General features: G+C 58.5%; 1 protein-coding gene across 2 annotated transcripts in view; it reads right to left on the bottom strand.

Moving 5' to 3' along the window:
- Positions 1–228: 228 nt before the first annotated feature.
- The window catches only part of FAM222A (family with sequence similarity 222 member A), a 45,164-nt gene continuing 19,249 nt past the window's right edge, over positions 229–26,143 (bottom strand). For both annotated transcript variants that reach the window (XM_002723975.6, XM_089323308.1), the window contains exons 2-3: positions 20,848–20,975; positions 229–2,591 (exon numbers count right to left, since the gene is read on the bottom strand). In XM_002723975.6, coding sequence (XP_002724021.3) covers positions 1,303–2,591; positions 20,848–20,929 — 1,371 coding nt within the window. In that variant the 5' untranslated portion in view covers positions 20,930–20,975 and the 3' untranslated portion in view covers positions 229–1,302. The remainder of the gene's footprint in view (positions 2,592–20,847; positions 20,976–26,143) is intronic.

The following is a 26,143-nucleotide window of genomic DNA, read 5'->3' as shown; positions in this document are numbered from 1 at the left end:
CAGCCATGACCCAGTGGCATCCACACGGACACAAGGTCAGAGTTGGTGTCCACCCTGCTGCCAGAGCTGGACGGTAAATGAAACAGCGAAGGCGGCGGGCCCCAGGCCGGGGAAGCCCCGCAGGCGCTGGCCTCCCCCGGGGCCCCGTCCCTTCGCCGGGCTCACCTCGAAGGCAGCGGGGAAGGAGGAAGCGAGCGCTGTGGAGGAATCCCACGGCCGAGACACCACTGCGTTCCTTTTTTTTTCTTTCTCTTCGTTTTTAAAACAATATAGTGCCGACCGCACTTCTCACAGTAGAATATAATGGTCAATTTTAGTATAAAAAAACATTCTCAGAGATTTGTAAATGCACTTAGTGCTTGGACAGGCCTTGGAGAGAGATACAGTACCACCTCTGGAGCGCGGGGCCGCAGGGGACTTCAGGCCTCAGGGGTTCACGGGGGGGGGGCTCCTGCCTCCCGCTGGGGGTGTGGGGCAGGCCTGGGCGGGTGGCCGGCAGGAAAGGAGTTGCATTGGGGCCTCCCAATTAAACCCCGGAGGTTGTCCCCCCACCCCGGAAGGCAAAGTGGGGTTCCTCTGAGTGGGCTCTAAGCCTTCAGGCCCACCCCAGCCCCTGTGGTGCCTTTGTGCGAATAGGAACAGGTGCCCCTTCCCCAAAATGCGGAAAACTGGAATAAATATACAAGTCTAGGATGCGAGTGGCGGCTCCTTGGACAAGGTGCCCTTGTAGAGCGCACAGCCTGCACAGCCGTGCCCAGCAGCCCTGTGAGATGTCGTGGAGGGAAGGGGAAGATGGTGTTCCAGGGTTTGGAGAACGGGGCTGATGCGGTTCTGTTAGGAAGGACTGGGGGCAGGGCAGGGCAGACAGGAGAGTCTGAGGGAGAGGGTCGGGGGCCTGGCAGTCCCTGGGGCTCCCTCAGAGTGCTGTTCGATCTGGTTGCTTGGGGAAGACACTCTGGACTTCCTAGAGGTTCCCTTCGCTCCTTCCCCAGGAAGCTGGGGGGCCCCGGCCCTCTGACCCCCACCCCGACTCCCCATCCTAGCCTGAGCTCTCTCCCAGAGACCCAGAGAAGCATTCCTGTCTGTACGGGGGTTTCTCTCTCCCTGCTGTGGCCAGTCTGGGGGAGGCAGGGGTGGGCCTCAGCGGCTGACCCCGGCCCCTCCCAGTGTCGGGGGCAGCCGAGGGCGGGGCGAGGTCACCGTGCCTTCCCTACCCGCCGACAGCGGGGACGCAGCCAGCCTGGCGTCCCTGCCTGCCACCCCCAAGCCCGCGCCTGGTCCGAGCGCGGCGCCGGGCAGCCCTTATCTGTAGACGGGCAGGCGGATGTGGGCGTGCTGGTGGTCGAGCAGCCGGGGCACCGCCACGGTCTCGTAGCCTTTGCCCAACATTTGCTCCTTGATGCACGGCGGCCGCAGGTCGCTGATGAGATACTCGAGCGACTGGAGGCTGCTGCTCAGCACCGACGTGTTGCACGCGCTCTTGCTGGGCAGGCCGGAGAGCACGGCCGCCGGGGGCCCCGCCAGCTCCCGGGCCGCCCCGGGCCCCAGCTCGGTCATTGCCCCCGCTGCGGGGTTGTAGCAGTCACTGGTGGGCGTCACCAGCACGCTGTTCCAGGGGGCAGCGAAGTACTGGCCCACCGTGAAGCCGGCGGGCAGCGCCACGCCGCAGTTGAGGGGCGACCCGCCGGCGCGCTCGTAGGCCCGCCCCCCGCAAGCCTCCGGGGACTTGCTTGTTAGCGTGCTGCCGCCGCCGTAGGCGCGCAGCGGCTGGGGCGGCGGCGGCGGCTTCTGTGGCCACAGCAGGTAATCCAGACCGCCTTCCGCGCAGCCCGCGGGCTTGGCCGCCCCAGCCAACGTCAAGGCTGGTGTGGCTCCCTGGCCCAGCTCTGTGCCTTTTCGGCAGTCGGGCAGCCCGGCGGCTGCTGAGTAGGCCATGCTGGGGAAGCTGGGCACAGGGCCGTGCTGGGCTGGGCTGGGGTGCGGCACGGCCACGCCCTGGCAGGCCGCAGGTGCAGCCCCCGGCGCCTGGCACTGCTGGTTGAGCTGGTAGAGGAGGCTGTGGATGGAGGGCAAGTTGGAAGGCGGCAGGGGCAGGCCCCGGCCCGGCAGGGGGATGACGGAGGCCGCGGTGGCGGCTGCAGGCAAGCTGGGTGGTGGGGCAGGCGCCTCGGGTGGCTTGGCGTAGGCCAAGGGCGCCAGGGTGCTGGGCGCCGGGTAGGGCGCGATGCCCACTTGCACGGCGGCCGGCGACAGCTTGGTCCGCTTGCCCTCGGCGCTCTTGAGCACACTTTTGGCGGGCCCGGCGGGTGCGGCCGCGCTGGAGGAGGAGGAGGAAGAGGAGGTGGCGGCCTTGACAATGGCCAGCAGGCCCTGGTAGCCGGCGGCGGCGTGCTGCGGGTAGGGGCTGTAGCGCTGGCCGCTGGTGTCGTAGCCGTTGACGGTGCGGCCGAGGTGCTTGTGCTGGGGCACCCGGATGTTAGTAGGGAAGATCTTGACGGACAGCGGGCTGTTGGCCACCTTCTCGGCGTAGGCGTCCAGCTCGGCTGGGCTTGGGTAGCGGGAGGAGTGCATGGAGCTGGCCGCCGTCTCGCCTGCGGGGACGAAAGCACAGGTGAGAGCCGAGGCCACGCCTGCCCGGCTGCCTTCGGGAGCTCCTGGGGCTGCCCAGCCCTGCCTCCCCCATGCACCCCGCCATGATTTCTCAGCTTCGGATCCAAGGGTGAGGTGCAGAAAGGAGGGTGCCCATAACCACAAAGCCGGGTCAACTCTCCCCAAAGGGACACGCCCACCTCACCCCCACACGCCCATCCGCTCCCTGGCCAACTGAGCCGCCCTCGTGGCCTCTGAGCACACGGAGGCGCGTGCCAGCCTTTGGTGCTGGCGAGAGGAATCCTGCACCGATGTCACTTGCGGCCGGCAGGAAGCCCTTTCTCATGGCGTGGCCACCTGTTGGTGCGTCTGTCCTCTGCTCTTGAAACCGGTCGGGTCCTGTGCAGCTGACACAAATACTGCTGTGGCCCCGGTGTGGGGAGCTGTGCTGGGGCCCCGGGGAGGCACGCTCGGCAGGAGGAGGAAAGCCAGCGGTGTGCCCAGGGGCGGCGCCAGCTGCACTCCCGCCTGCCGCGGCGCCCAGGTGTCCCCGTGCCTCCACCCTCCACGATGCTCGATTTCATCTGTTCACTCCCCAAGTGAAACAGCCAGGACTGGGCCAGGCTGAAGCCGGGAGCCAGGGACTCAGTCCGGGCCCCCACGTGGGTGGTAGGGACCCGACCACTTAGGCCGTCACCTGCTGCTTCCCAGAGTGCACACTAGCGGGAAGCTGGGAGCGCACAGCAGGGACTCGAACCCAGGCCCTCGGATAGGGGCTGCACGTGTCCCAGACTTCCTTATGTCTCCACTCCCGGGGTGTTCCTTCCTTCTAGCACCTTTGTTTCCTTTTAAATATTTTTATTTATTTGTCTGAAAGGCAGAGAAGGGGGGCGGGGGAGAGACATAATCTCTTCCACCTGCTGGTTTACTCCCCAAATGGCCGCAGCAGCCAGGTCTGGGCCAGGCCAAAGCCAGATGCCAGAAATTCCATCCGAGTCTACCATGAGGGGTGGCAGGGCCCAAGTACTTGTGCCAGCACCTGCTGCGTCCCAGGTGCATTAGCAGGAAGCTGGGTCAAGTCCTGGCTATTTGGTTTCCGCCCTTTATGGGACGCCAGCATCGCAAGCTGCACCTCAACCCACAGCCCCCTGCTGTCGTATTTCTCAGCATCTCAGTGCCCCCTCCTGACCACCTGCTGTTTGTGTGCCCAGCGGGCCCTGCCACAGGGGCAGCGGGTTGCTGGCAGCAGACCTCTGGTCCCATCCAGAGCCTTTCCCTCGTCTCAGACGTTTCTGGGTGCAGCCCTGGCTGTGGGTTTCTGTGGGCCTGGGCAGGCTGTCTACCCAGTGGAGGAGCCTCAGTTTTTCCTCATGTGGAATGGGAGTGATGCTCGTCTTGGGTCCGCAGGGTGGCCTCAAGAAAGGTCAGTGCCCAGCAGGGGGTGAGGGCACGACAGGTGCTGGGGGATAGTGACTCCAGTGGAACGGGGGGGGGGGGGGGAGGGGCTCAGCTCTCTGCTCATCTGTAAAAGGGGCAAAGGTGCTGGGCTGTGATGGGGAGGCATAAGCTGTGGGGGGGGGCTGGGGGGTCCGGAGCCCTGGGCAGCCGGGCCTGGGAGACAGCCTTCCAGAAGGAATGGTGTCCAGGCAGGTGCCGAGGAGGGAGGAATGGGGCAGGCAGACGCTGGAGGGTGGGAGGACGTCCCAGGGCTGCGTCCGTGACGACGCAGAGGCTTCAAGTGGGGCACTGCTTCGGCACACACAGGCGCAGTGCTGACGTCTGGGACACGCGTGGTCATCCCAGTGGAGGGGCGCCCCTCCCCCACACGGACTTGTGCAGAAGTCAGCAGGGCTAAGCTGGTGAAGCCCTGCCTGGGGCACTGGACAGCCAGCGAAGGTTGTAGGCAGAGGGCAGGACAGGGGCAGGCCCGTGGCCTAGAAAGAGCACTGCCCCCTGCTCCTTTGACGAAGGGAAGGAGGCGGCTGCGCGGGGCACCCTGTGGGGGCAGGGGCTGTGCCCCTCCGGCCTAACCTGGGCCAGCCCCCTCCTAAGTGGCCTAAAATAAACTCGGTGTGGAGAATGGAAATGTCACTTTGGCCAGCGGGGGAATCTTTCTCCGAGATTGGATTTAAACTACATTATACAAGCAATTTCATGGGCACTTAGCACCGCTCGGAGAGTCCCGCGAAAAGGGGCCTCGCTCTCCATTTCCCAGCCGTAAATCAGCGGCTGCTATAATGAGCACAGAAATGTCACTTTTATGCAATTTTACAGATGAACAAAACTGCTGAAATTAACTGTGGTAACCTACTGGAGTCAGCAAAAGCAGCGGCTGGGGGCGAGGGAGACCCTGTCTGTGTGCATGCCTGTCCCCCGCACTCTCCTCCCGAGCCAGCCTCTGCCATTGTGCCGTGAACACTCATCTGTCCTCGCCATTATACTTTGCTTCGGAGTTTATCTTGAGTATCCAATGAGCCACCAACTGTGAAAATGATTAAATCTACAAAATCTATCTAATGGGTGGAATAAATTAGGTGTTTAAAACCTTAAGCAGCGGCGGCAGCAGTGCCCAAGCCTCGTCCTCGCTCACGGGTGGAAGCAGTCTTGCTCCTGTCTGGCCAGTGGGGCTCGCCCAGGGTGACCCTCCCAGGCCGCCACTGGCTGAGGGCTTAGTGCACGCTGGGCTCTGGGCCCAAGGCTTGGCTCAGCGAGGCCCTAACGGCGCGGCCAGGTGGAAGGCGCTCCGTGGTCCAGGTGAGGAGGCGGACATGGTGGAGCCGTGGCCAGAAGGGCCTGTCCAGGAGCTAAGACACTGCTTGAGACGCCAGGGTCCCCTGTCTGAGTGCCTGGATTCAAGTCCCACCTCCACTCCCTAGCCCAGCTCCCTGCGGGTGTGCGTCCTGGGAGGCGGCAGTGACGGATCAAGTGTGTGGGGCCCCCATGTGTTCCTTGCCACCCACGTGGGAGACCTTGCTGTAGTTCCTGGCTCCTGGCTTGGCCTGGCCCAGCCCGGCTTTTGTGGGCATTTGTGGAATGAACCAGTGTGTGTGTGTGTGTGTCTGCCTTTCAGATAAATAAGAAGAAAAGAGGAAGGCAGGTGGGGAGCTCTAAAGCGTGTCCACAGACTCTGACACAAATAGCAGCATCTTGTTTCCCTTTGCCTACATCTGTGGAACAGGGCACAGCCGAGTGAGGCCGTGGGACTCGGGGGCTGCGGTGGAAAAGGTCACGTGGCCTCCACCGGGACGTGGCTCCCTGGCTCGCAGGCCATACAGAGAGGCCACGTGTGAGTGAACAAGCCCTCAGGAGATTCCAGGCACCCAGCCCCGACAGAGCAGAGATGCCGTCCACACTGTGCCCTGTCCCTGTTCCCAAGCACGACACGTGGCTGTGGGAGACCACGAGTTCTAGAAGGCGGTGTGACGTGGCAGAGTGACCAGCCCGGCAGGGTCTGGGGGCCATGAGTGACAGGAGGGCGGTGCGCCTGGCCCGGACACGGGCTGCAGGGCGGCTTCTCTGGGAAGGGGGCAGGGGCTGGTGGGGGGGGGCGGGGAAACTCTTTGCGTTTCTGGATTTGCTGGCGGCTGACTGCTCGTACTGAATTAGAATGGTGGGGGTGGGGGCACACAGCTCCCTGCCCTCCCTGGGGTGTGCAGCTTGCTCCCACACATCCTCTTCCTGTGCCTTAAGCGGCCCACTGGCCTCCACTGGCTGCTGGCCCCTGGCCTTCTCAGCAGCGCCTGCTCTGTGCAGGGTGCAGAGGCGGGGGTGGGCGGTGGGATGGGGGCCACGAGTCCGTAGCTTTGTTCGAACGCCAGCTCTGCTGAACTCTGACCGTGTGGCCTCCGGCCCGCGCTGCCCTCCTCTGAGCCCGTTCTTGTGTAAACTGGGTCAGTGCTGCCGCCAGGCTCAGAGGGTTTGGGTGAGGAGCAAAGGGCCGGCCTCGCCCAGTGCCTGCCCCCCGTGAGTGCCACGCTGGATGGTGCTGGGGATTCCTCAAAGCTCCCAGCTGCTTCTCTCCGTCACCCCCACCCCCAACACAACCACCACCACGGAGCCAGTGTGTGTGAGGTCTGAGCTGCTCAGGGTGGCTGGCACCGAGGCCCTGGCCACCTGGCCCAGTCCTTCTCCCAGACCCCTGGGTGCGCACTCAGTGTCCTGCCGCACGCTCCCCCAGGCCAGGCATTGCGTCAGGCCCTCGGCTTGCGCTCGTGTGGTCCCTGCAGCAGGGAGGTGGGCCTGGGCTTTCAGAAGGGGAGGTTACGACGCTCGAGGGACAGGGCGAGTGAGGATGGGCAGGGACTGAGGGGATGTGGAGGCGGGCCTGGGCCACCGGAGAACTCTTAGGTTCAAACAACAGTCAAGAAGGGGGTGTCAGGCACAGCTAAGCTTACAGGCCTCTTGGGACACCTACATTCTACAGCCGAGTGCCTGGGTTTGAGTCCAGCTCCTGCTAATGTGCACCCTGGGAACTGGCAGGTGACGGCTCAGGTATGTGGGCCCCTGCCACCCACTGGGAGACCTGGATGGAGTTCCTGGCTGGGGCCTGGTCCAGTCTTGGCTGTTGAGGGCATTTAACAGATGGAAGATCTCTGTCTCTCTGCCATTTTTTCTTTTAAATATTTATTTATTTGAAAGGCAGAGTGACAGAGGGAGAAACAGGGATCTTCCATCTGCTGGTTTACTCCCCCATTGGCTGCAGTGGCTGGGGCTGGGCCGGGCCAAAGCCAGGAACCAGGAGCTGCTTCTGGCTCTTCCACGTTGGGGGAGGGGCCTGAGCTCTTGGGTCATGTGCTGCTTTCCAGGGGGCGGTAGCAGGGAACTGGATTGGAAGTGGAACAGCCAAGACACCAACCGGTGCTGTAAGAGACGCCAGCGTGGCTTATCCTGCTACGCCACAGCGCCGGCCCCTGTCTTTGCCTTCCAAATAAGTGAAGTGAGTTCCACTAGTGAGGCAACACCCAGACAGACGCTGGGCAGGGCCAGCCACACACCAGGAGGGTGCCTGCTGGGGACCTCTTGTGGCAGAACAAGGTCACGAGAGCCCAGGTCATGCGCTGCGTCTCTGCGGTGCACGGAGGATGCAGTGTCCCTCCGTGACCAAGATCCCACTGCCCACCCTGACCGCCCGCTCTGGCCCTGCGGAGAAGCGCCCCGTCTCGGGCCCCAGTCCCTGTCCGAAGTGCTGAAGCAGTCGCTGGGCTCGAGACTGGCCACGATCCACAGGCAGGGACCGCGTGTCTGCACTGCAGTGCCTGGCGCAGTCGGAGCCTGCGCTGTGTGCTGGGTGGGCGCAGGCGGTGGCATTGCTTTCAGCCCTGCTCCGGCCGCGGGAGCCGGAAGCAGTGTCCCTCCAGGTCTCCGCAGAGGAGCCCCACCCTGCCGCCCGGGACCCTGTGCCGTGGCTGTTGGTTGACCTGTCCCCTGGGCTGGAGACTTGCCCTCTGAGGGCAGACCCTGCTCTTCGTCACTGCCCTGACGACTCCGTGAACGCGTGGGGCCCCCACGCAGGTGCTCGAGAACCCCTGCCTGTCGGTCCCAAGGCAGGTGCCGCCTGGTTCTGGGGCCTTTTAAGTGGCTCAGGGCAGCTGCCAGCCGGACTCGGGACTTGGGCGTGCAGAAGCCCAGGCACTGGCCCTTGCCACGAGGCCCCCATGAAAGGCTGGGGAGGAAGGCGCCGGGCGAGCCCTTTGCTGCCGTTAAGTTAATGTTATGGGCCTTTTACAGGTGTGTTAAATAGACATGGTTATTAACGAGTGTATTAAGCCAATTAAGTCCAGCCCTTTGAGTGGGGTTTAATGTTGCCACAGGGAGAGCAGGGACAGGCCTGGCCACGTGGAGGGGCCGTGGGCACAGAGCCAGCAAAGCAGACAAGCCCAGCTCTGCCCCCTTGTGGGTGACCTTGGGCAAGCCACTGAGTGTGTCATCTGTAAGAGGGGGTAGAGGGGTGGGTGCGTTTCGGGGTTACCATGGGCGTGTAACGTCCTAGCTGCTTATCAAGGAATGCCACCAAGAATTCCTGGTCCTGCAGGCACCCAGCAGCTGTCGCGGACAGAAGCCAGGCCCGCCGGGCACTGCCTTGCTGAAGGTGGGAGGTGGGGTGAGGTGTGCTGCGCTGGGCCGGGCCACTGCAGGGAGTTGCACGCTTTCTCCAGCCCTGGCCACCCCAGGAAGTGCATTCTGGGGCTGCCCCCAACTGACACAGAAGCAGACTGAGGCTCAGGGGGCCCTGCAGTTGCTCAGGTTCCTGAGGCTGCGGGTGGAATTGGGTTCTGCGGTCCTATAACCCCAGGTTCCCATGGGCTCGTGGGACAGGTGGTTCCCTCCCTGGAGTCCACTGTGGACACAGAACGGAGCCAGCTGCCTGCAGCGGGCACAGGGAGGGTGTGGCCGGCACACAGTAGGTGCTCCCAAAGTCTCTCTGTGACTGTCTGGGCCTCCTCCCGTAAGGCTCGAGAGTGACAAGGGGCATTATCTGGGGTGCAGTGGGGGAGGGGCAGGAGCGCCCGGGGCCTTGAGCAGGACGGAAAGGGCCCCTGTCCGCAGGCAGGAGCAGCCCCGCCTATGCACTCCCCTTCACCAATGACACTGCCCTTGGAGGTGGCAGCCTCCTGAATGCTCAATTAACGTGACACTAATTAGCTGGTGGCACGGGCAGAATCCCTAATGATGGGGCCCAGGAGGGGGTGGGGAGGCGGCGGGGCTGAGGCGTGCACAGCTGCTCTCAGAGCTGCAGGATGGCTGAGCAGCCCCTTTCTGGCCGTCCCAGGGACCTTGGCCCGCCCCCAGCCCACTACCCAAAGCGAGGCCCTTTGAGGTCCAACTCGGTATGAATCCAGATGCCCCAGTGGCCGGCCAGGGGACCTCGGGGAAGGAATTCCACTGTCTGGCCTCCGTGTCCTCTGGGGGCGGGGTGTGTGGAGCGATTCCATGACAGAATGCATGTCATACAGCTTGGTATACAGTAGGTGCTCAGCAAAGGCTGTGGAGATTGATGCTCATCACTGGGCACTACACACAGGATCCTCTCAGCCCCTGCCTATGTGCGTGCACCCATGTGCAAACACGTGTACGTGCTTAGACGCTCGGCACAGTGTGAAGTCACGAGTGCCCAGACAGGTGGGTGCTCCCCGGCACGCGTGTGTCTGCCACCTGCCTTCCCACTCACTGGCCCTGGCTGGAGCCCCAGAGTGGCTGAGGTGTCCCCGTAGGTGCGGGTGCTTTAAGCCCTCACAGCTCGAGTCCCCCGTGCCTCAGTTTCCCTTGCCTGCTCCTACCTGGGCTCCTTGTGCCCCGCCTCTCCCCGCTGAGCCAAGGCCCCATCCTGCCACGCTGCGTCACCGCCCGCCCCTGTACCCACTGCAGCTTTCAAAGACTGCTTCCTCCCGGGCCTTCCAGACAGCCACAGTCCTGCGTGTCCTCCCTGCCCCCACGGTTCCTGCCCACCCTGTGCTCCACCACGGATGGGGGGCCGTGATCTATGCTGGGGGCACCCCCTCTCAATTCGTGGCTTGGCCTTTTTTTCCCTAAAGGACAAGCTGAGTCACAGTTTGATTTTAATGTGCTCTAACCTTGTCTTTGCCTTCATTTATGATTTTTTCCTCCATTTTGGAAATCCTTCCTACCCCGGGATAACTGATCCTCAGGGATGAGTGCGGTTTTGCCTTCTATCTGCGTGGGAACCCTTTGTGTGGTGTGAGGTTGGGCTGCTTTGGCCAGTTACAGTGTACTTCAAAAAGTTCATGGAAAATGGAATTTGTAGTGAACTTTGCTTTGGTGCAAAAAAAAAATAGTTTTTTCATAAGTGATTTTAGTAAACCTTTTGGCTATCCTCTGTGTGCATGGACTTCAACATTTTTTTTTTTGCAACAAAGTAAAACTTTCATTTTCCCCAGAGGCTTTTCAAAGGCCTGTCATGCAAAGGCCAATAAGCACACGAAGATGTTCAGGAGCCTTAGTCATTAGACAGTGCAATTCGGAATCGGGAGAGGGGCCGGCACTGTGGTGCAGAGGGCGAACTGCTACCTGGGACACATCGGAGTCCTGGTTCGTGGGCCAGCTGCTCCGCTTCTATCCAGCCCCCTGCTAATGCGCCTGGGACGGCAGCAGAGGGGCCTGGATGATGAGGCCGCTGCCACCCAGGCGGGAGACCCGGAGGGAGTTCCACGCATGTCGATGCAAAAGCGTGCATGGGAGGAAAAACGCACTGACACACGGGCACATGAAATGCAGAAGAGCCATGTAGTGAAAGGTATGCTGTTTGGCAATAAGGAGTGACACACTGACACCTCCTAGACCGTGGAGGGCCTCTGACGACGTTCGGGTTCGGGCCAGGGACGTGGCCCAGCAAGTTAAGCCCCCGCCTGCAGCACCAGCATCGCATTCCACTTCCGATTCCAGCTCCCTGCCAACAAGCCTGGGAAAGCAGTGGAGGATGGCCCGAGTGCTTGGGCCCCTGCCACCTATGTGGGAGATCCTGGCACCTGGTCCAGCCATCTGGGCGTGAACTAGTGGATGGCAGACCTCTCTGTCTCTCAAAGTGTTTTGTTTTGGTTAGAAAATGTTAGGGTAAGTGAACGCAGCTTGTCTTAAAGGGCCGTGTGCGCAAGATGTCAAAGCTTTATAGGGACACCGAGTAGGGAAGTGGGTGTCTGGGGCTGAGGGATGTGGGGAGAAGCAAGGAGTGACTGCAAGAGGGTCCCGAGTTTGACTGTGTGATGGCTGCCCCACTCTGTGAACTAGCTGCCGTGTAGCCCGGGGTGGATGTGTGACCTGAGCCTCCGTGGCTGTGAAGTGCGCTTCCAGCTCCGCGGGGTTGGTGCAGAGGCGCCAGCACCCCACTGCGCACTTGCCCCGGGGCCTCGGCACACCTGTGCCTCTGTGCTGGGGTGGCAGGTTGACCAGTCATCCCCTCCACTGCACGGCCCACAGCTGAAAACGGGGGCTCTGTCCCAGGAGCCTTTGCAGACTGTCACCAAGGAAGAACAGCTCTCCACGGCGTCTCGTGGGGGTCTTACTCTCGTGGCCTTTCCTGTGCATTTAGTTTGATTCCTTTCTAGTCCTGAGACCCTCTCGTGTAGCCCCCTGTCTTAGGGACCCTGTGCAGTGCACCTGAACTACCATTTGCATCTTGGGCTCTGCTGTTTGCACCCTGTGGAGTTGGGGTGAGCCCCCTTCCTGGTTCTCGGTGAAGTCACCCACAGGGGTGTGGCCTGCCTGCCCCTCCTGCTCTCCCAGGCTCCGTGCCTGCGGCAGGGTTGGCACCAGCCCCCCGCCCCAGGCTGCGCTCAGCGACGTAATTGAATCTGCTGAGCTGCCCGATTTGTTTTTAATTTTATTGGAATTTTCAATTGCTTTGTTTCTTCCGTCCTCTTGTGTCTGCGTGGGTGGAAGCAGCGGCACCTGCAGGGGTTGCGTGGGGCTGTGGCCTGGCGGGCGGGGGCCTGGCGGGGGTGCTGGGATTTTTCCTAGCCCTTCAGAGCTTCCCATCCAAGAAGATGGGTGACATACATGGGGATGGTGGGGATGGATGTCAGGGTGCGGTGGCTGCTTCCTGGGGCTCGGGCTCCACCCTTCTCAGCCCCCACACCCTCCGAGCAGGCCCATCTCTGAGTCCCCAGCTCGCCAGGGCTCTCAGCAGTGCACAACCCAGTCAGATATTTACTGTGAGTGGCGAAGGCCCTGGGCAGCTGAGAGAAATGGGATTCTCTCCCAGAGGTGGCCAGGTCCTGCGTGGGCCCCCAGGACTCTGGCCAGCTGGAAACAGCCCCAAATCTTAGGCCTGACCTGGGGAGGCGAATGGACAAGGCTGCTTTAGTTTTTGTCCGGTCATCTGTGGGAATAGGCCGCGACAGCCGGCTGCCCAGGCTCCCAGACACAGCTGGCTGTAGCCCGGCTCCCCGGTCCCGCCTGCCCTGGGGTCCCAGGGAGGTGAACTGCACTCGTTTCTGGTTTGCTGGGTGCACACCGTGTCCAAGGTCACATTCCCTGGGCCTGGTCGGGACCTGTTCCTCTCCTGGGAATGTCAGCATGGCCCAAGGGCTGGTCACAAGGCTCAGGGTCTCGGTTCTGGCCGGGGAGCAGAGGTCAGGAGCCTCTGTGGCCGAGTGTCCCGGCCCTGACCAGCAGCAGGGCCCCCAATTGAATTTGCTTATCTCCCTTCCTGCCTCCCTCTTTCCTGTACTCTCCAATTACAGGCAGCACCAGTGTCTCTGCCAATAACTGCAGAGACGGCAGAGGATCTGAGCGAGCAGGGGACGCAGGCCATCCGGGGTGGCCCTCCACACACTCCATTCCGGCTTCGGAGCAGGAAGGAAGCAGCGGCCCAGGTCCTTGGGCGCAGTCCCTGCCTCTGGCCAGTGGGCAGCACGCTCTGATGGCTGGACAGGAGCGATGACAGGTTGGGACATGCAGACCCTTTAAGCCCGCCGGTCCATCTCTGCACCAGGACTTAGAAGTGTGAGAGACTAGAAACAACCTAAACGCCATCAACAAAGGAATGCGATCCTTTGTGTGTGCAGCAAACGCAGTGCACCTGCTAAACCCCAAAGAAACAAAAAGCCGCTGGAGGGGTGGGGCTGAGGGAAGAGGCAGACAAAAGGTGCCACAGCTGCAGACCTCAGAGTGGCAGTGCACACTCCCAAACATCGGGGCGCAGCCGGAGGTGCACAGTCTGCGCCCCTTCTCTGCAGCATGAGAGCAGGACACCCCCCCTCCCGCCCGGGGCCCACGGGAACTCGCACAGACAAGCCGGGTCTGCACACGGAATGTTGGGACGGGCATCGTGGCACAGCAAGCCAAACCGCTGCTGGGGACTTCCACTTCTCAGATCAGTGGTTCGAGTCTCAGCTAGGTCACTTTCAATCCAGCTTCCTGCCCAAGGTAGCAGAGATGGCTCACGTACTTGGGTCCCTGCTACCCACAGGGGAGACCTACATGGAGTCCTAGGCTCCTGATTTTGGCCTGGCCCAGCCCTGGCTATTGTGGGCAACTGGGGTGTGAACCAGCAGATGGACGAGCTCTTTCTGTCTCTCCCTCTCTCTGTCACTGTGCCTTTCCACTAAATAAGAAACTCTGGGTCCTAAGAAAAATCCCAGTTAGCCCGGGATGTGGTCTGGACCTTTCTCCAGCTCGAATCTCCTGCAATAACTGGGCTGGGGAAATCCCCTTCCTCCAGAGGGGAGGAAATGCAGATGCAATCCGCGTGGGCCCCAGTCAGAGTCGCTAAAACGGGAAAGCAGGGCCCAGCAGAAGGAACAAAAACTGCTTCCTCCCAGAAGTGAGGTTACAGGCAACTGTTTCAGCATAAGGCGAAAAACAAAGTGAGAAGCAACTGTTCTTTAACGCAAACCCCCCAAGGAGACAGAGGAGGAGAGGAAACTTGCCAAAGTGCGAGAGTTTTAAAAGTTCACGAAAAACGGAATTACAAGTTACGTGAATCTGGGCACAAAAATGTCATGAAATCCATGACCTTTTCTGTTACAGTTTTCACGAACTGTTTGGAATCCACATGTTGTGTGCATGGATTTCACTGTTTTTTTTTTTTTTACACCAAAACAAACTAACCAGATTTCCCAGGAGCTCTCTGAAGTTCCCTTGCAGAGGAACCACAAAGCAACAGGTGCTGGGGTGGGCCTCTTGGGTCACCTGCAGCCCAGAGCGCCTGGCTCGAGGCCCAGCTACGTCGCTTCCGATGCAGCTTCGCTAACGCACACCCGCGGGAGGCAGCAGGTGAGGGCTCAAGTGTTTAAGTCCCTGCCACCCACATGGGAAACACGGATTGCGTTCTGGGGTCTTGATTCTGGCCCGGCCCCGTCTTGGTGGTTCTGGGCATTTGGGGAGTGAATCTTGCTTTCTGTGGCTCTGCCTTAAAAAAAAGTGAAAAAATGAAAAAGTTGGAAAAGTTTAGAAGACAGGAGCGCTAGGGAAGGCAGGTGAATGGAAGCTGAGAGAGGGCGCGGTACCCTGTTCCTGGGATGGAAACAAACGCGGGACTCGGTGACAGAGGTGGACGTGAACATCCTAAGGCAGCTTCAGGAAGGGGGAGTGACGTCCTCACCTTCAACAGCTGCGATCAAAAGGAATCATTCGGGGCCAGCACTGTGGTGTAGCACTAGAAAAGTACCAAGTAAAGCCACCACCTGCAGTGCCATCGCATATGGGCTGCAGTTCAAGTCCCAGCTGGTCCAGCGCCCTGCTAAGGGCCGGAGAAAAGCAGTGGAAGATGGCCCGAGTACTTCGGCCCCTGCCACCCACGTGAGACCCGGATGAAGCTCCTGGCTCTTGGTTTCAGCCTGGCCTAGCTCTGGCTGTTGTAGCCAATGGGAAGTGAACCAAAGGATGGAAGATCTCTCTGTAGCTCTGCCTTTAAATAAATAAATAAATATTTTAAAAAAATTATTTGAGAGGCAGAGTTACAGAGAGAATGAGTCAATCCATCTTCCATCCTCTGGTTCACTTACCAAATGGCTGCAATAGGGCTGGGAGAGGCCAAAGCCAGGAGCTGCTTTCCCAGGCACATTAGCAAGGAGCTGGAGCAGCCAGAACCCAAATTGGCACCCAAGTGGATGGTGGTGGCCCCCAAATGAATCTTAAAAAAATTTTATTTGAAAGGCAGAGAGATACAGAGAAGGGGAGGGAGACAGATCTTCCATCTGCTGACTCACTCCCCAAACAGCCACAATGGCCAGGGATGGGCCAGGCTGAAGCCAGGAGCCTCATCCGGGACTCCCACTTGGGTTCAGGGGCCCAAACACTTGGGCTGTCGCCACTGCTCTCCCAAGAGCATTAGCAGGGAGCTGGATCGGAAGTGGAGCAGCCGGGTCTCAAGCTGGCACCCATATGGGATGCTGGCACTGCATGTGGAAGCTTAACCTTCAACAAAGCATCAGCCCTGTAAGAAAATCTTAAAAGTGTCAGTTAAAATTTGATGGCAGGGGCTGGCGCTGTGGTGCAGCGGGTTAAAGCCCTGGCCTGCAGTGCCAGTATCCCACATGGGCGCCAGTTTGAGTCCCAGCTGCTCCACTTCCGATCCAGCTCTCTGCTATGGCCTAGGAAAGCAGTAGAAGATGGCCCAAGTCCTTGGGCCCCTGCACCCACGTGGGAGACCCGGAAGAAGCTCCTGGTTTCAGATCGGCACAGCTCCGGCCGTTGTGGCCAACTGGAGAGTGAACCAGCGGATGGAAGACCTCTCTCTCTGTGTAACTCTGACTTCCAAATAAACTCCAGGAAATACACTAATGTAGTATTGTCTTACAGAGAGCCTGTTCTAAATAGAGGACTAGTGACTCAGTAAGGGGCTAGAGCCACACCACTAGCACAAGTACCCGCCTTCCTTGTGGTTGGCAGGTACAGGGATCACAGCAAAGAACACAGGCCTGGAAACCACGCATCTGTCATATCAGCAAGTGTAACAGGCTAAACTCTCCTATGAAATAAGGAGGTGTTCGGAGTGGATCACAAAGCTGAAACCAACTCTGCGGTGCATGAGTCACACCTAAAAGGAACTCACAGATCAAAATAAAGAATTCGCAAACGTTTCAAAAAAATGTGAAACGCAAAAAGCAGATGTCACCATGTTAACAGACAGAAGTATCTCTGCATTAACTAAAATATTACCACCATTCACAGACGAGTTCTAGGTGCTCTAAGGAAAAGCAGACTGGACCATGTAGGCAGTGGGTGTCTAATTCCTTCTCTGTCCATGACAGGGGAGTAAGACATGGACGACCCCACTAATGCGATCATTAGGGCAGGCATAGTTGGTATACTCCAAACCCTGAATCCTGCAGAGTCAGACCTTTCTGAAATGCACAGAAAAATCACCACAGATTATCTCACCAAGAAAAAGTCAAGTCCAAGGAAATGGAGATAGCAGACGAGGTCCCCTTATCTTAGTGTAAAAAGACAACAACGGCCAGCATTGTGGTGCCGTGGATTAAGCCCTGGCTGCGACGCTGGTACCAGTCCCACCCGCTCTTCTTCCAGTCCAGCTCCCTGCTAAGTGCCTGGGGAAGCAGCGGAGGACGGCCCAAGGGCACCCACGTGGGAAGCCGGGGTGGAATTCCAGGCTCCCAACTTCATCCTGGCGCAGACCTGGCCGCTGGAGAGTGACCCAGCAGAGGGAACATCTGTCTCTATAACTCTGCCTTTGAAATAAATCTCTAAACAACAAAACAACTGGAAATAAACACAGAAGCACTACTACTTGAGTGGATAGCGGGCTCTCGGATGAGTTTTGGGTTAAAGAAGGAATCAAAACCAAAAGTATATCCAGAAAATCCCGCACAGCGAGCTCACAGGAGACGCCTTGAGAAGTGCTCAGGAACTTCAAAGCCTGAATTTTTCCCCTTAAAAAAAAAACACCCTATATCTAAGTATCTATAAAAAATTACCAAGGCAAGCAAAAGAAAGGTTTTAATACAGATAAAAGCATAAATTAATGAACCAGAAACCAGAAAAGGGTAATTACTAATAAATCCTGAGGAGGAATCCATGGGGAAGGGCAATAGATAATATTGTGAGCTAACCTAATTTAAAAAGGAGAGGGAGGGGGAGGGGGAGAAAGCACAAGAACACAATGAAAGAAATAATGGGGAAACCGCCACTTAAGACTTAAAAACTGGTTCAACTGTATGCAAATCTGAAGACCTGGATAAAATGGAGCATGAGGTCCCAATCTCATTCAGGAAGCCACAGGACACCTGAACCAGACCCCCAGTCACAGAACCAACAGCAGGTTCTGTGGCCCGGTTTCACAGGGGCAGCCCAACTTAGCAGATGGTCCCAGCTCTACAGAAGGTGTCAAAGCACGGGGAAAAAGGAAAGCCTCTGATGTTTCTTTGTTTTTAAGATTTACTTAAAAGGCAGAGTTTCAGGGAGAGAGAGAGAGAGAGAGAGAGAGCTTTCATCTCCTGGTTCTCTCCCCAAATGGCTGCAACAGCCAGGGCTGGGATATTAAGAACTCCGTTAATATCGCAGAGTCACACTGGATCAAGTTGGGGGGACCATGATCCTCCTCGTACACGATGAAAAGTCATTTTGGCAAAGTTGAACTTTCATTCTTGATTTTTAGAATCCTTCATAAAACCGGAATGGCTGGAGACTTAACCCAATAGAATACCTGCCCTGAAGCCAGCGTTTGCTTAATGGTGAAATCTAGAAGCTACAAAGTAAGAACGTCTGTTATCGCCACTATTATGTTTCACTGTTCTAGGGATAAGATTCAACTCTATTAAGTAAAGCAAAGAAATTAAGGGATAAAGCAAAATAGGAAGTAAAATTATCATCTGCAAATGATGTAACAGTGTAACTGGAAAACCCAAGAGATGGAACTGAAAACCCATTATAATCAATAAAATACTTGAGGAAGGTGGCAGAAGTTAATAGCCTTCCTATAAACAACCTCCAGTTAGGGAGGAAACGACTAGTCAAAGAAGCTTAAACTCCCAGCTGGAAGCTCACCCCAAGACGCCCAAAACGTGAAGCCGTCCTGGAGGGACCGGGCGTCTGCACAAGCAGGGTAAGCTGCTCCCACGATGCTGGCGCCCACGTGAGCGCCGCTTCCAGTCCCGGCTGCTCCGTCACTTCCGATCCAGCTCCCTGCTAGTGCGCCTGGGGAGGTGGCAGAAGATGGCCTGAGTGCTTGGGCCCCTGCACCCACGTGGGAGACCCGGATGGAGTTCCTGGATCCTAGCTTTGGCCTGGCCCAGCCCTGGCTCTCGTGGCCATCTGGGGAGTGAACCAGTAGCTCGAAGGTCTCTCTGTAACTCTGCCTTCCAAATAAATTTCTTTCTTTCTTGAAAAGCACATCACGTCTTGGAGGAAAGAGTGAATCATGAAAATGTCAGCTCTGTCTCAAGTCTCTGTGGATGTAATCCCCGTGCAGAGTAACCAGGGTTTCTGTAAGTGGACGCTGTGGCTCAGACAGGACAGTACAGGAAAGCGCCAGGGGAATTCGGGATTAACAAGAACAAGCCCCACCGAGTATTAGCGTAAGATACGCCTGCCACCACACGGACTGGCCACAAGGAGGCGCTCGCTCAGGAAGCCACGAAAGCTCACAGCCGTAGGCTTCCATTCTTAGCCCAGTCCAGCCCAGCCTGGGGACTCTGGAGAAGTGGGGGGGGGGGGGGGGGGGGGACAAGGTGGTGGTCATCGATGGATGGTTACAGGGTTTCTTCCAGAACACGTTCTAAAGCCATTACAGTACGCCAAGAGCAACTGATTTTGCACTTCTGAATTGCATCTCAGTGAAGACGGAATTCACATCGCCGTAAGCAAGCAGTGCCCGGCGTCTCCCCGCCTGACTTCGTGTAACACGGTGCCCCAGGACCCGGAACACGACAGCGCTGATACTTCACAGATAATCAGGTCAGAGCTTTTGAAAACCACAGGAGACCTAGAAGAAACCCTGGGGAACCTTTCTTTAAAAACAAACACAACGCAACATCTCAGCCTGAGTGAGAACATTCCTAGTACAGCATAAAACCCAGAGACCGTAAAAGGAAACGCAAATGTCACTTTTCAGAGTCTTTCACGACTCAAAAACAAATGACAAATTGGGGAAAACATGAAAACAACTGTAGTTCACAAGACCTAGCGGTTCATCATATACAAATAGCTCCTACAAATCAACAAGGACAAAGACAACCATCTAATCAATAATTTAAAAAATGGACCATAGTGATGAGCTCATTCAAAGGAAAAAAAGGCTCAAGCCTGAGAAGATGTCTAGCTGGATTCGTAGCAAACTAAATGAAGAGTCTGTCGTGAGCAGTCAGTGCCCCAGGGAGCAGAGCCTGAGCGTGATGTCCCACACTGTGCCGTGGGCAGTTCGTGGGTATGGTCTCTACTGACGTCAGAATACACCAGCCCAGGCTCCTCAGTTAGTGTATCCTGTGGCACCCAGGGGCTCTACTACTGCCTGGCCTGTGCCGGCAACAGGCTGGTTACAGTGTAGCGAGAGGACTAGCCGGGTGCGCACGCTTCATCCTGGGGAGAGAGACCTCTGTGGCAAAGGTCGAGGAAGCGTTCTTTCTAGAACCTGACCTGCAGGGGATGGTACCAGGTCAAAGAGTGAGCCGGACGGCGTGGAAGGCACGTGTGCACCCAGCATCTCCCAGAAGGCCGCCCGGCAGGCGGACAACCCCCGGGTGCCTCTGGGAAGGGGAGCAGGTGGCTGGGTAAGTCGGAGGCTGTTGTCCATACTCTCCTTCCCTCCTCCTGAGGACTGGACCACAGGGACGCCTTACCTTATCTACAGACAGACCTGAAAGGGAAAACGGCCACAGCGCAGCCTACGGATAAACAGGGCTGGGTCCCGGGTTCTAGCACGGAGGCAACAGGGACGGGTGGGGACTCCGGTGAACTGGAGATGGATTTTCAGCTCTAACCAGGAGCTGTGGTGAGGAACTCGGGCCTCCGCCAGCCGACCCTCTGAGTTCTCTCACGAGACTGTTCGCGGGAACTTCAATGCTTTTTTTTTTTTTCTTTTTCAACAAACTGTATGGTGGCTAAAAAGAATCGGCTCAGAGGACTCCTGGTGCTAGGCCGTCAAGGCCAGCCCCGAATGGGCCACCCTGAGAAACCACGGCCTGCAGCCAGGTCCCGCTCAGGGCGGTTTAGCTTCCATGCTCCCTCCTCGGGTAGTGCTGGAACATGACGGCCGGTGAGACCTGGTGTGCGGCACGCTGGGGCCAGCCGGAGGAGGCCCTGGGGGGTGGCCCAGACCAAGCATAGGCCTGGAGCCCCCAGAGAACACAGACGTTAAGACAGGGTGAGGGAGGCCGGCGCTGTGGCATAGCGGGTAAAGCTGCCTCCTGCAGTGCTGGCATCCCATATGGGCGCTGGTTCAAGTCCCAGCTGCTCCACTTCTGATCCAGCTCTCTGCTAATGGCCTGGGGAAGCAGCGGAAGATGGCCCAAGTGCTTGGTTCCCTGCACTCACGTGGGAGACCAAGAAGCTCCTGGCTTCGGATTGGCCCAGCTCTGACGGTTGCTGCCAATAGGGGAGTGAACCAGCCAATGGAAGACCTCTCTCTCTCTGCCTGTGCCTCTCTGTGTAACTCTGACTTGCAAATAAATAATAAATAAATCTTTAAAAACAGACTGTGATGGGGATTGAAGGGGGTCGATGTGCTGACGGGACTGGCCCTGCAGGCCCCTGCGTGACCTGCCCCGCGGCGGCCTGCGGTGGGTCCAGCCCCAAGGACTCAGACCCCAAGGGGGGCGGTGCTGGGTCAGGGGCAGGTGCACTCACACTTGCGCAGCTCCAGGCTCTTGCTCGGGCAGGCCAGGTGCTGGCCCGGCGGGTTCTGGGTCCTCTGCAGACAGGCGAGCATGGCGGAGTTGGGGGCCCACGGCAGGGCGCGCGCTGCAGCAGGGTCCCTGGGAGGAGGGAGGCGAGACACTGGTCACTAGAGGCTCTGCGGGGCCTGCGTGCTCCCCACCGCCCTGCAGGAGGAAGCAGACGCCCTTCCCCCACATCTGTCAGGTGTGGAGACCAGGGCCCGTGGGGATGCCCAGGGGGGGGCCAGCCGGAGCAGGGAGGCCCCCGAGTCCTCTTGGCGGCCCTGGACCGAGGGTCAGGATGGCCGCTTGGAGGTCCAAGGGGTACTGGCAAACCCGGCCCGGCATGTGCCATTGCCCGAGCGAGGCCCTCACCCCACCTGGGGAGGGAGGCCCACCCCGGCGCTCCCTCGTCCACGCTCAAGCTCACCCTACTGTCCCCAAACCCACCCTCCTGCCACTCTAGGAAGCCAGGGCGCAACCGAGACACAGGAGCCCCGGTCAGGGCTGGCCTGCGTGGAGGCCGCCATGAGAGGGCGGGACCTTCCCCGCCCAGGCCCTCCCTCCCTCCATTCCATCAAGGGTGCAGCCCTGGAGACCCTGCATGTCCCCCCAGCCCAGGGCGCCCAGCCCTACCGCCTCCAGGGCCACCCCCCTGGTCCAGCCACCTCCATCCTCATGTGGGTTTGAAAAACGAAGAAGAGGGAAAGGGGGTGTTGAAGGGAAGAACGGGAAGTTATTTAATACTAAACAGGTGTCTGGGCTCTAAATTCTGTGCGTTCCCCTAATAATGAAGTATTCATGAGGAAAAGCCTTTTTTCACTACTTTCTTAAGATACTAATTTCACAACAAGCTCCTTGTTACGGCGCAATTATTCCAATCTTGTGTTTCCCGAGACGGTGGCAGCCTCGTCTGTCCTGGGCTCCCTCCCGGTAATGAAAGACAATCACGCGGGCACCTTTCATTACGCTCTATTTTACTTTCAGCAAAGGTGCCCTGAAAGAAATGATTTCCTCTGAAAGGGACTTTTATTCAGTTTCAAAACCAATTTTCTCCTATTACTGTCTCAAAAAAAAAAAAAAAAAGAGTGAGGGATGGATGTGGGGGAGGGCAGGTGATCCTCCCCCCCCCCCCAGTTGCCAGTCTTAGCGCAGCGGTGCCGTAGGCGCTGCGCTGCCCCCTCCCCGGCTTTGATTTCAGGGGGATTTGAAAATATGCCATTACAATCAGGCAGAAATTACACCGCTTCCACGGGGCACGGAGTGGGGCCCACGCCCGCGAGGGAACGCCGCAGCACGGCTCCCCCTCGGGGACCTGGGACATGAGCAGGTGTGGCTCGACCACCACTACCTCCCCCTGGGATATGGGCCCTGAGGCCACACGGTGCCCGCGCTGGCCTGCTCAGGTGGGCTGTGCTGGGCGCCCACACTCTGACACCATACACATTCATGCACACATTCATGCACACGTTCATGTACACATTCATGCACACGTTCATGCACACATTCATGTACACGTTCATGTATACATTCATGCACACATTCATGTACACATTCATGCACACATCCATGTACACATCCATGTACACATTCATGCACACATTCATGTACACATTCATGTACACGTTCATGCACACGTTCATGTACACGTTCATGTACACATCCATGTACACATCCATGTACACATTCATGCACACATCCATGTACACATCCATGTACACATCCATGTACACATTCATGCACACGTTCATGTACACATTCATGCACACGTTCATGTACACATTCATGCACACATTCATGTACACATCCATGTACACATCCATGTACACATCCATGTACACATCCATGTACACATTCATGCACACATCCATGTACACATCCATGTACACATCCATGTACACATTCATGCACACGTTCATGTACACATTCATGCACACGTTCATGTACACATTCATGCACACATTCATGCACAAGTTCATGCACACATTCATGCACACGTTCATGCACACGTTCACGCACATGTTCATGCACACATCCATGTACACATTCATGCACACATTCATGCACACATTCACGCACACATTCATGCACACGTTCACGCATATGTTCATGCACACATCCATGTACACGTTCATGCACACATTCATGCACACGTTCATGTACACGTTCATGTACACATTCATGCACACGTTCATGCACACGTCCATGCACACGTTCACGTTGAGTGGCACAGCTGCTGCATGCACACGCAGCTGGTGCCCGGATGCACGCATGGCTGTGTGCATGCCTGTGGTGGGAGAGGCCATGGCAGCATCCTCAGCACAGCCTCTCTGCCCCCGACTCCTGCTCTGGGCAGTATCCACCTCTGCCTACTCTGACACTGGTGGGGACGGGGCAGAGCCGACAAGAGGCAGCCCCAGCCCTGTCCCTCCACAGATGGGAAACCCATGGAGAGGGAGGGGACAGCCAGTCCAGGGCCTGCCAGCAGGCAGCGGGGCTGGGGGAGCCTGCCGCTCACCACTGGGCTCCGCTGAGCCCCCGGCCTGGGCAGTGGAGGAAGGTGGTGGGAGACCTGCTGTGCTGAGGAAACCTCTCAACCTCCCCTCTCGCTGTGGGACCCCAGATGGCCGCCTGCCTCTCTCTGGCCTGCCACAGGGGCCCCTCCCTCCCAGGGTCCTGGCCACACCTGCTCCTACCCCCAGCTTCTCACAAGGTGCTGGGGGCCCAGGAGCCCAGTCCCTCTCCAGAGGTACCCCCGGTCTTCCCCATGGGCCTACATCCCAGCATGCTTTGCTGTGGGAAAAGGGTGGGGGGAGGGGTAGGCTGCCTGTGCTGGGCCTTCCTGGGGGGCTGGGTTCTCCCCGTGCTCTGACGGCTATGCAGGCCCTGGCAGTTCTGGGAGCCAAGAGGGGGCCTCTGGCTGAGCTCAGGGGGCCTCGGAGGTCTTCAGGGGTGACATTAAGGCCTCAGCTGGGCTTTTCCAGGTCAGCTGCTTGGATCGTTCCAAAACATTCACAAGGGACGAGCAGTGAGGCCTGCAGCCTGAGCCCATCTCTGCAGCTCTGTGGCCTGCTGCTGGGCGGGGCTAGGATGCGGCCAAGGCTGCCCACCAGCTCCAGTTCTACAAACAAGACCGCCTCATTGTCTTGCGGCCTCTGAGCAGAGCCCCGCCCTCTCTGCTTGGCCTTCAAGGCTTCCCCGGCCCGGCCCGGCCCTCCCCACCCCTTTGCACTCGCTGGTGGCTCTGCCTGCCACGTCCTGGAACTCAGCTCAACTGCCCCCTCCTCCGGGCACCCCCATCGCAGCCCTAATCATGCCGAGTTCTAACTGCCAATTTTCACGTCTGCCTCTCTCCACTGCGCTCGGAGTTTCTTGTTTCTCTCTCTCTTCCCAGCGCCCGGCACAGAGTAATCATTTCCTAACAAATAGGCATCAGCTGGGTGGAACCAACGGCTCTGCAAGTGTCTCAAGACAAAGTGGCCGGGGCCCAGAGAAACCAAGTGTCCGCCTGAGGTCACACAGCAAACAAGGGACATCACGGTCTTCCCTCCTGGGGCTCATTCCTCCCTGCCCCCTGCCAGGACCGTCTGGGGAGCGCCACTCATTTGGAAACCCTATCTGCAAATCAGACTGTTTATAAGCTCAAGGTCTTTTGTGACTTTCATAATAAAAACCGAGGAGGGGGTGGGGAGGGAAATGTCGAAAGGCTGCGTGATGAGAATGCGGGCACCAGCCCTGACGCGGGGGCTGATAAGATGCGCCTTTATCTCCGAGACACCCACGCAAAGGTCCCCTCGCCAGATAACACCCCCAGCTGTCCTTTCATGGAGGGGGGATTTAGATAAAGGATGACAGGGCGGGGAGAGAGAAGGCCTCTGCAGTCCAAGGACAGCCAGCGTCTGTGGCCCTGTGCGGCCCACCCCGGCAGAACAATGGATAGGACGGTAAAGGCTGCCTGCTGCCTGGCCTGCTTCACTCAAAGAACCAGGAGGGGTCTCCGCCGGCCGGCCTCGTGTCTGGCTGCTCCGAGAGGAGCTCCGACACTGACCCCTGCTTCCCGACACTGACCCCTGCTTCCCGTGAGCCTGGCGCCCCGGGCATCCTGAGCCTCAGCCCTCACCCCCGCCCTCTAGTGGCCCCGTGGCCTGTTCTGGTAGCCCTCTAGTGCCCCCGTGTCACCGATGCGGAAGCAGGCAGAGAGGGGAAGCCATTCGCACAAGCTCACACAGCTGTTAGGTGGCAGCAGCCCAGGGCACAGTGACGCCCCTGTGTCACATCCTGGGAGGACAGAAGTCCCTCCGGGGATGGGCACTAGGCACAGCGGTGATGATGCTGATCAAGCGGCTCAGAGCACCTGGGTTCAATCCCCAGCTCAGGCTCCTGGCTCCAGCTTCCTGCTGACGTGCACCATGGGAGGCAGCGGTGATGGTGAAGTAGTTGGGTCCTTGCTACCTACGTGGGAGACTTGGATTGAGTTCCAGCTCCTGGCTTTGGTGCTGGCTGTTACAGACGTGTGAGGAGTGAACAAGCGACGGGGACCCTCTCTGTCTCTAAGAACCAGAGAGAGTGGGTGTTGCGGCCAGGCCGCCACTTGAGAGACCACATTCCCATACTGAAGGGCCTGGGATTGGGTCCCTCCTCCCAGCTTCCTGCTAATGTGCCCTGGGAAGATGACGGCTCAAGGGCCTGGGCTCCTGACACCCACGTGAGACCTGGATGGAGCTCCTGGCTCCTGACTTTGGCCTGGCCCAGCCCTGGCTGTTTTAGGCATTTGGGGAGGAACCAGACAATAGAAGAAGACCGATCTTGAACTCTGCCTTTCCAATGAATGTTTAGAGAAATCACAAAGAAAACGGTGTCCTGCCACCCGCCAGCAGACCTGACCTCCAGTGCGCATGCCAGTCCCTGATGCAGGCGGAAATCTCTGGCCTCACCCCTGTGCCTCCGACATTCCCGTAGCACCCAGGCTGGGCTGTGACCCTGTGAAGGCCACAGGCTGTGCTACCTCCGGCCCTCCCCCCAACCTCGTCCCTGGAGCTGCCTACGCTGGCTCCTGCGGCCCCACACAAGGCCAAAGACCAGCTCTGGCTCAGAGGGGCAGGCCCAGGCAGGCCCTGCCGGCCTCGCACGGAACGAGGATTTCGGACAGGAGAGCTGGCCCCGGGGACCTCAGGCAGCTGCAGCACCTCTCTGAGCCTCAAGTTTCCCTAACTGAAACTTGATGGGGTGGCAGCCAGCCCACGTCACGAGGAGCTGCCCAGGAGAGG

The sequence above is a fragment of the Oryctolagus cuniculus genome, chromosome 21 (genome assembly GCF_051225735.1).
Source record: "Oryctolagus cuniculus isolate XC-2025 breed Fujian yellow rabbit chromosome 21, ASM5122573v1, whole genome shotgun sequence".
NCBI lineage: Eukaryota > Metazoa > Chordata > Mammalia > Lagomorpha > Leporidae > Oryctolagus > Oryctolagus cuniculus.
Note: the sequence above shows the minus strand (reverse complement) of the source record. Positions and strands in the feature narration are given on the sequence as shown.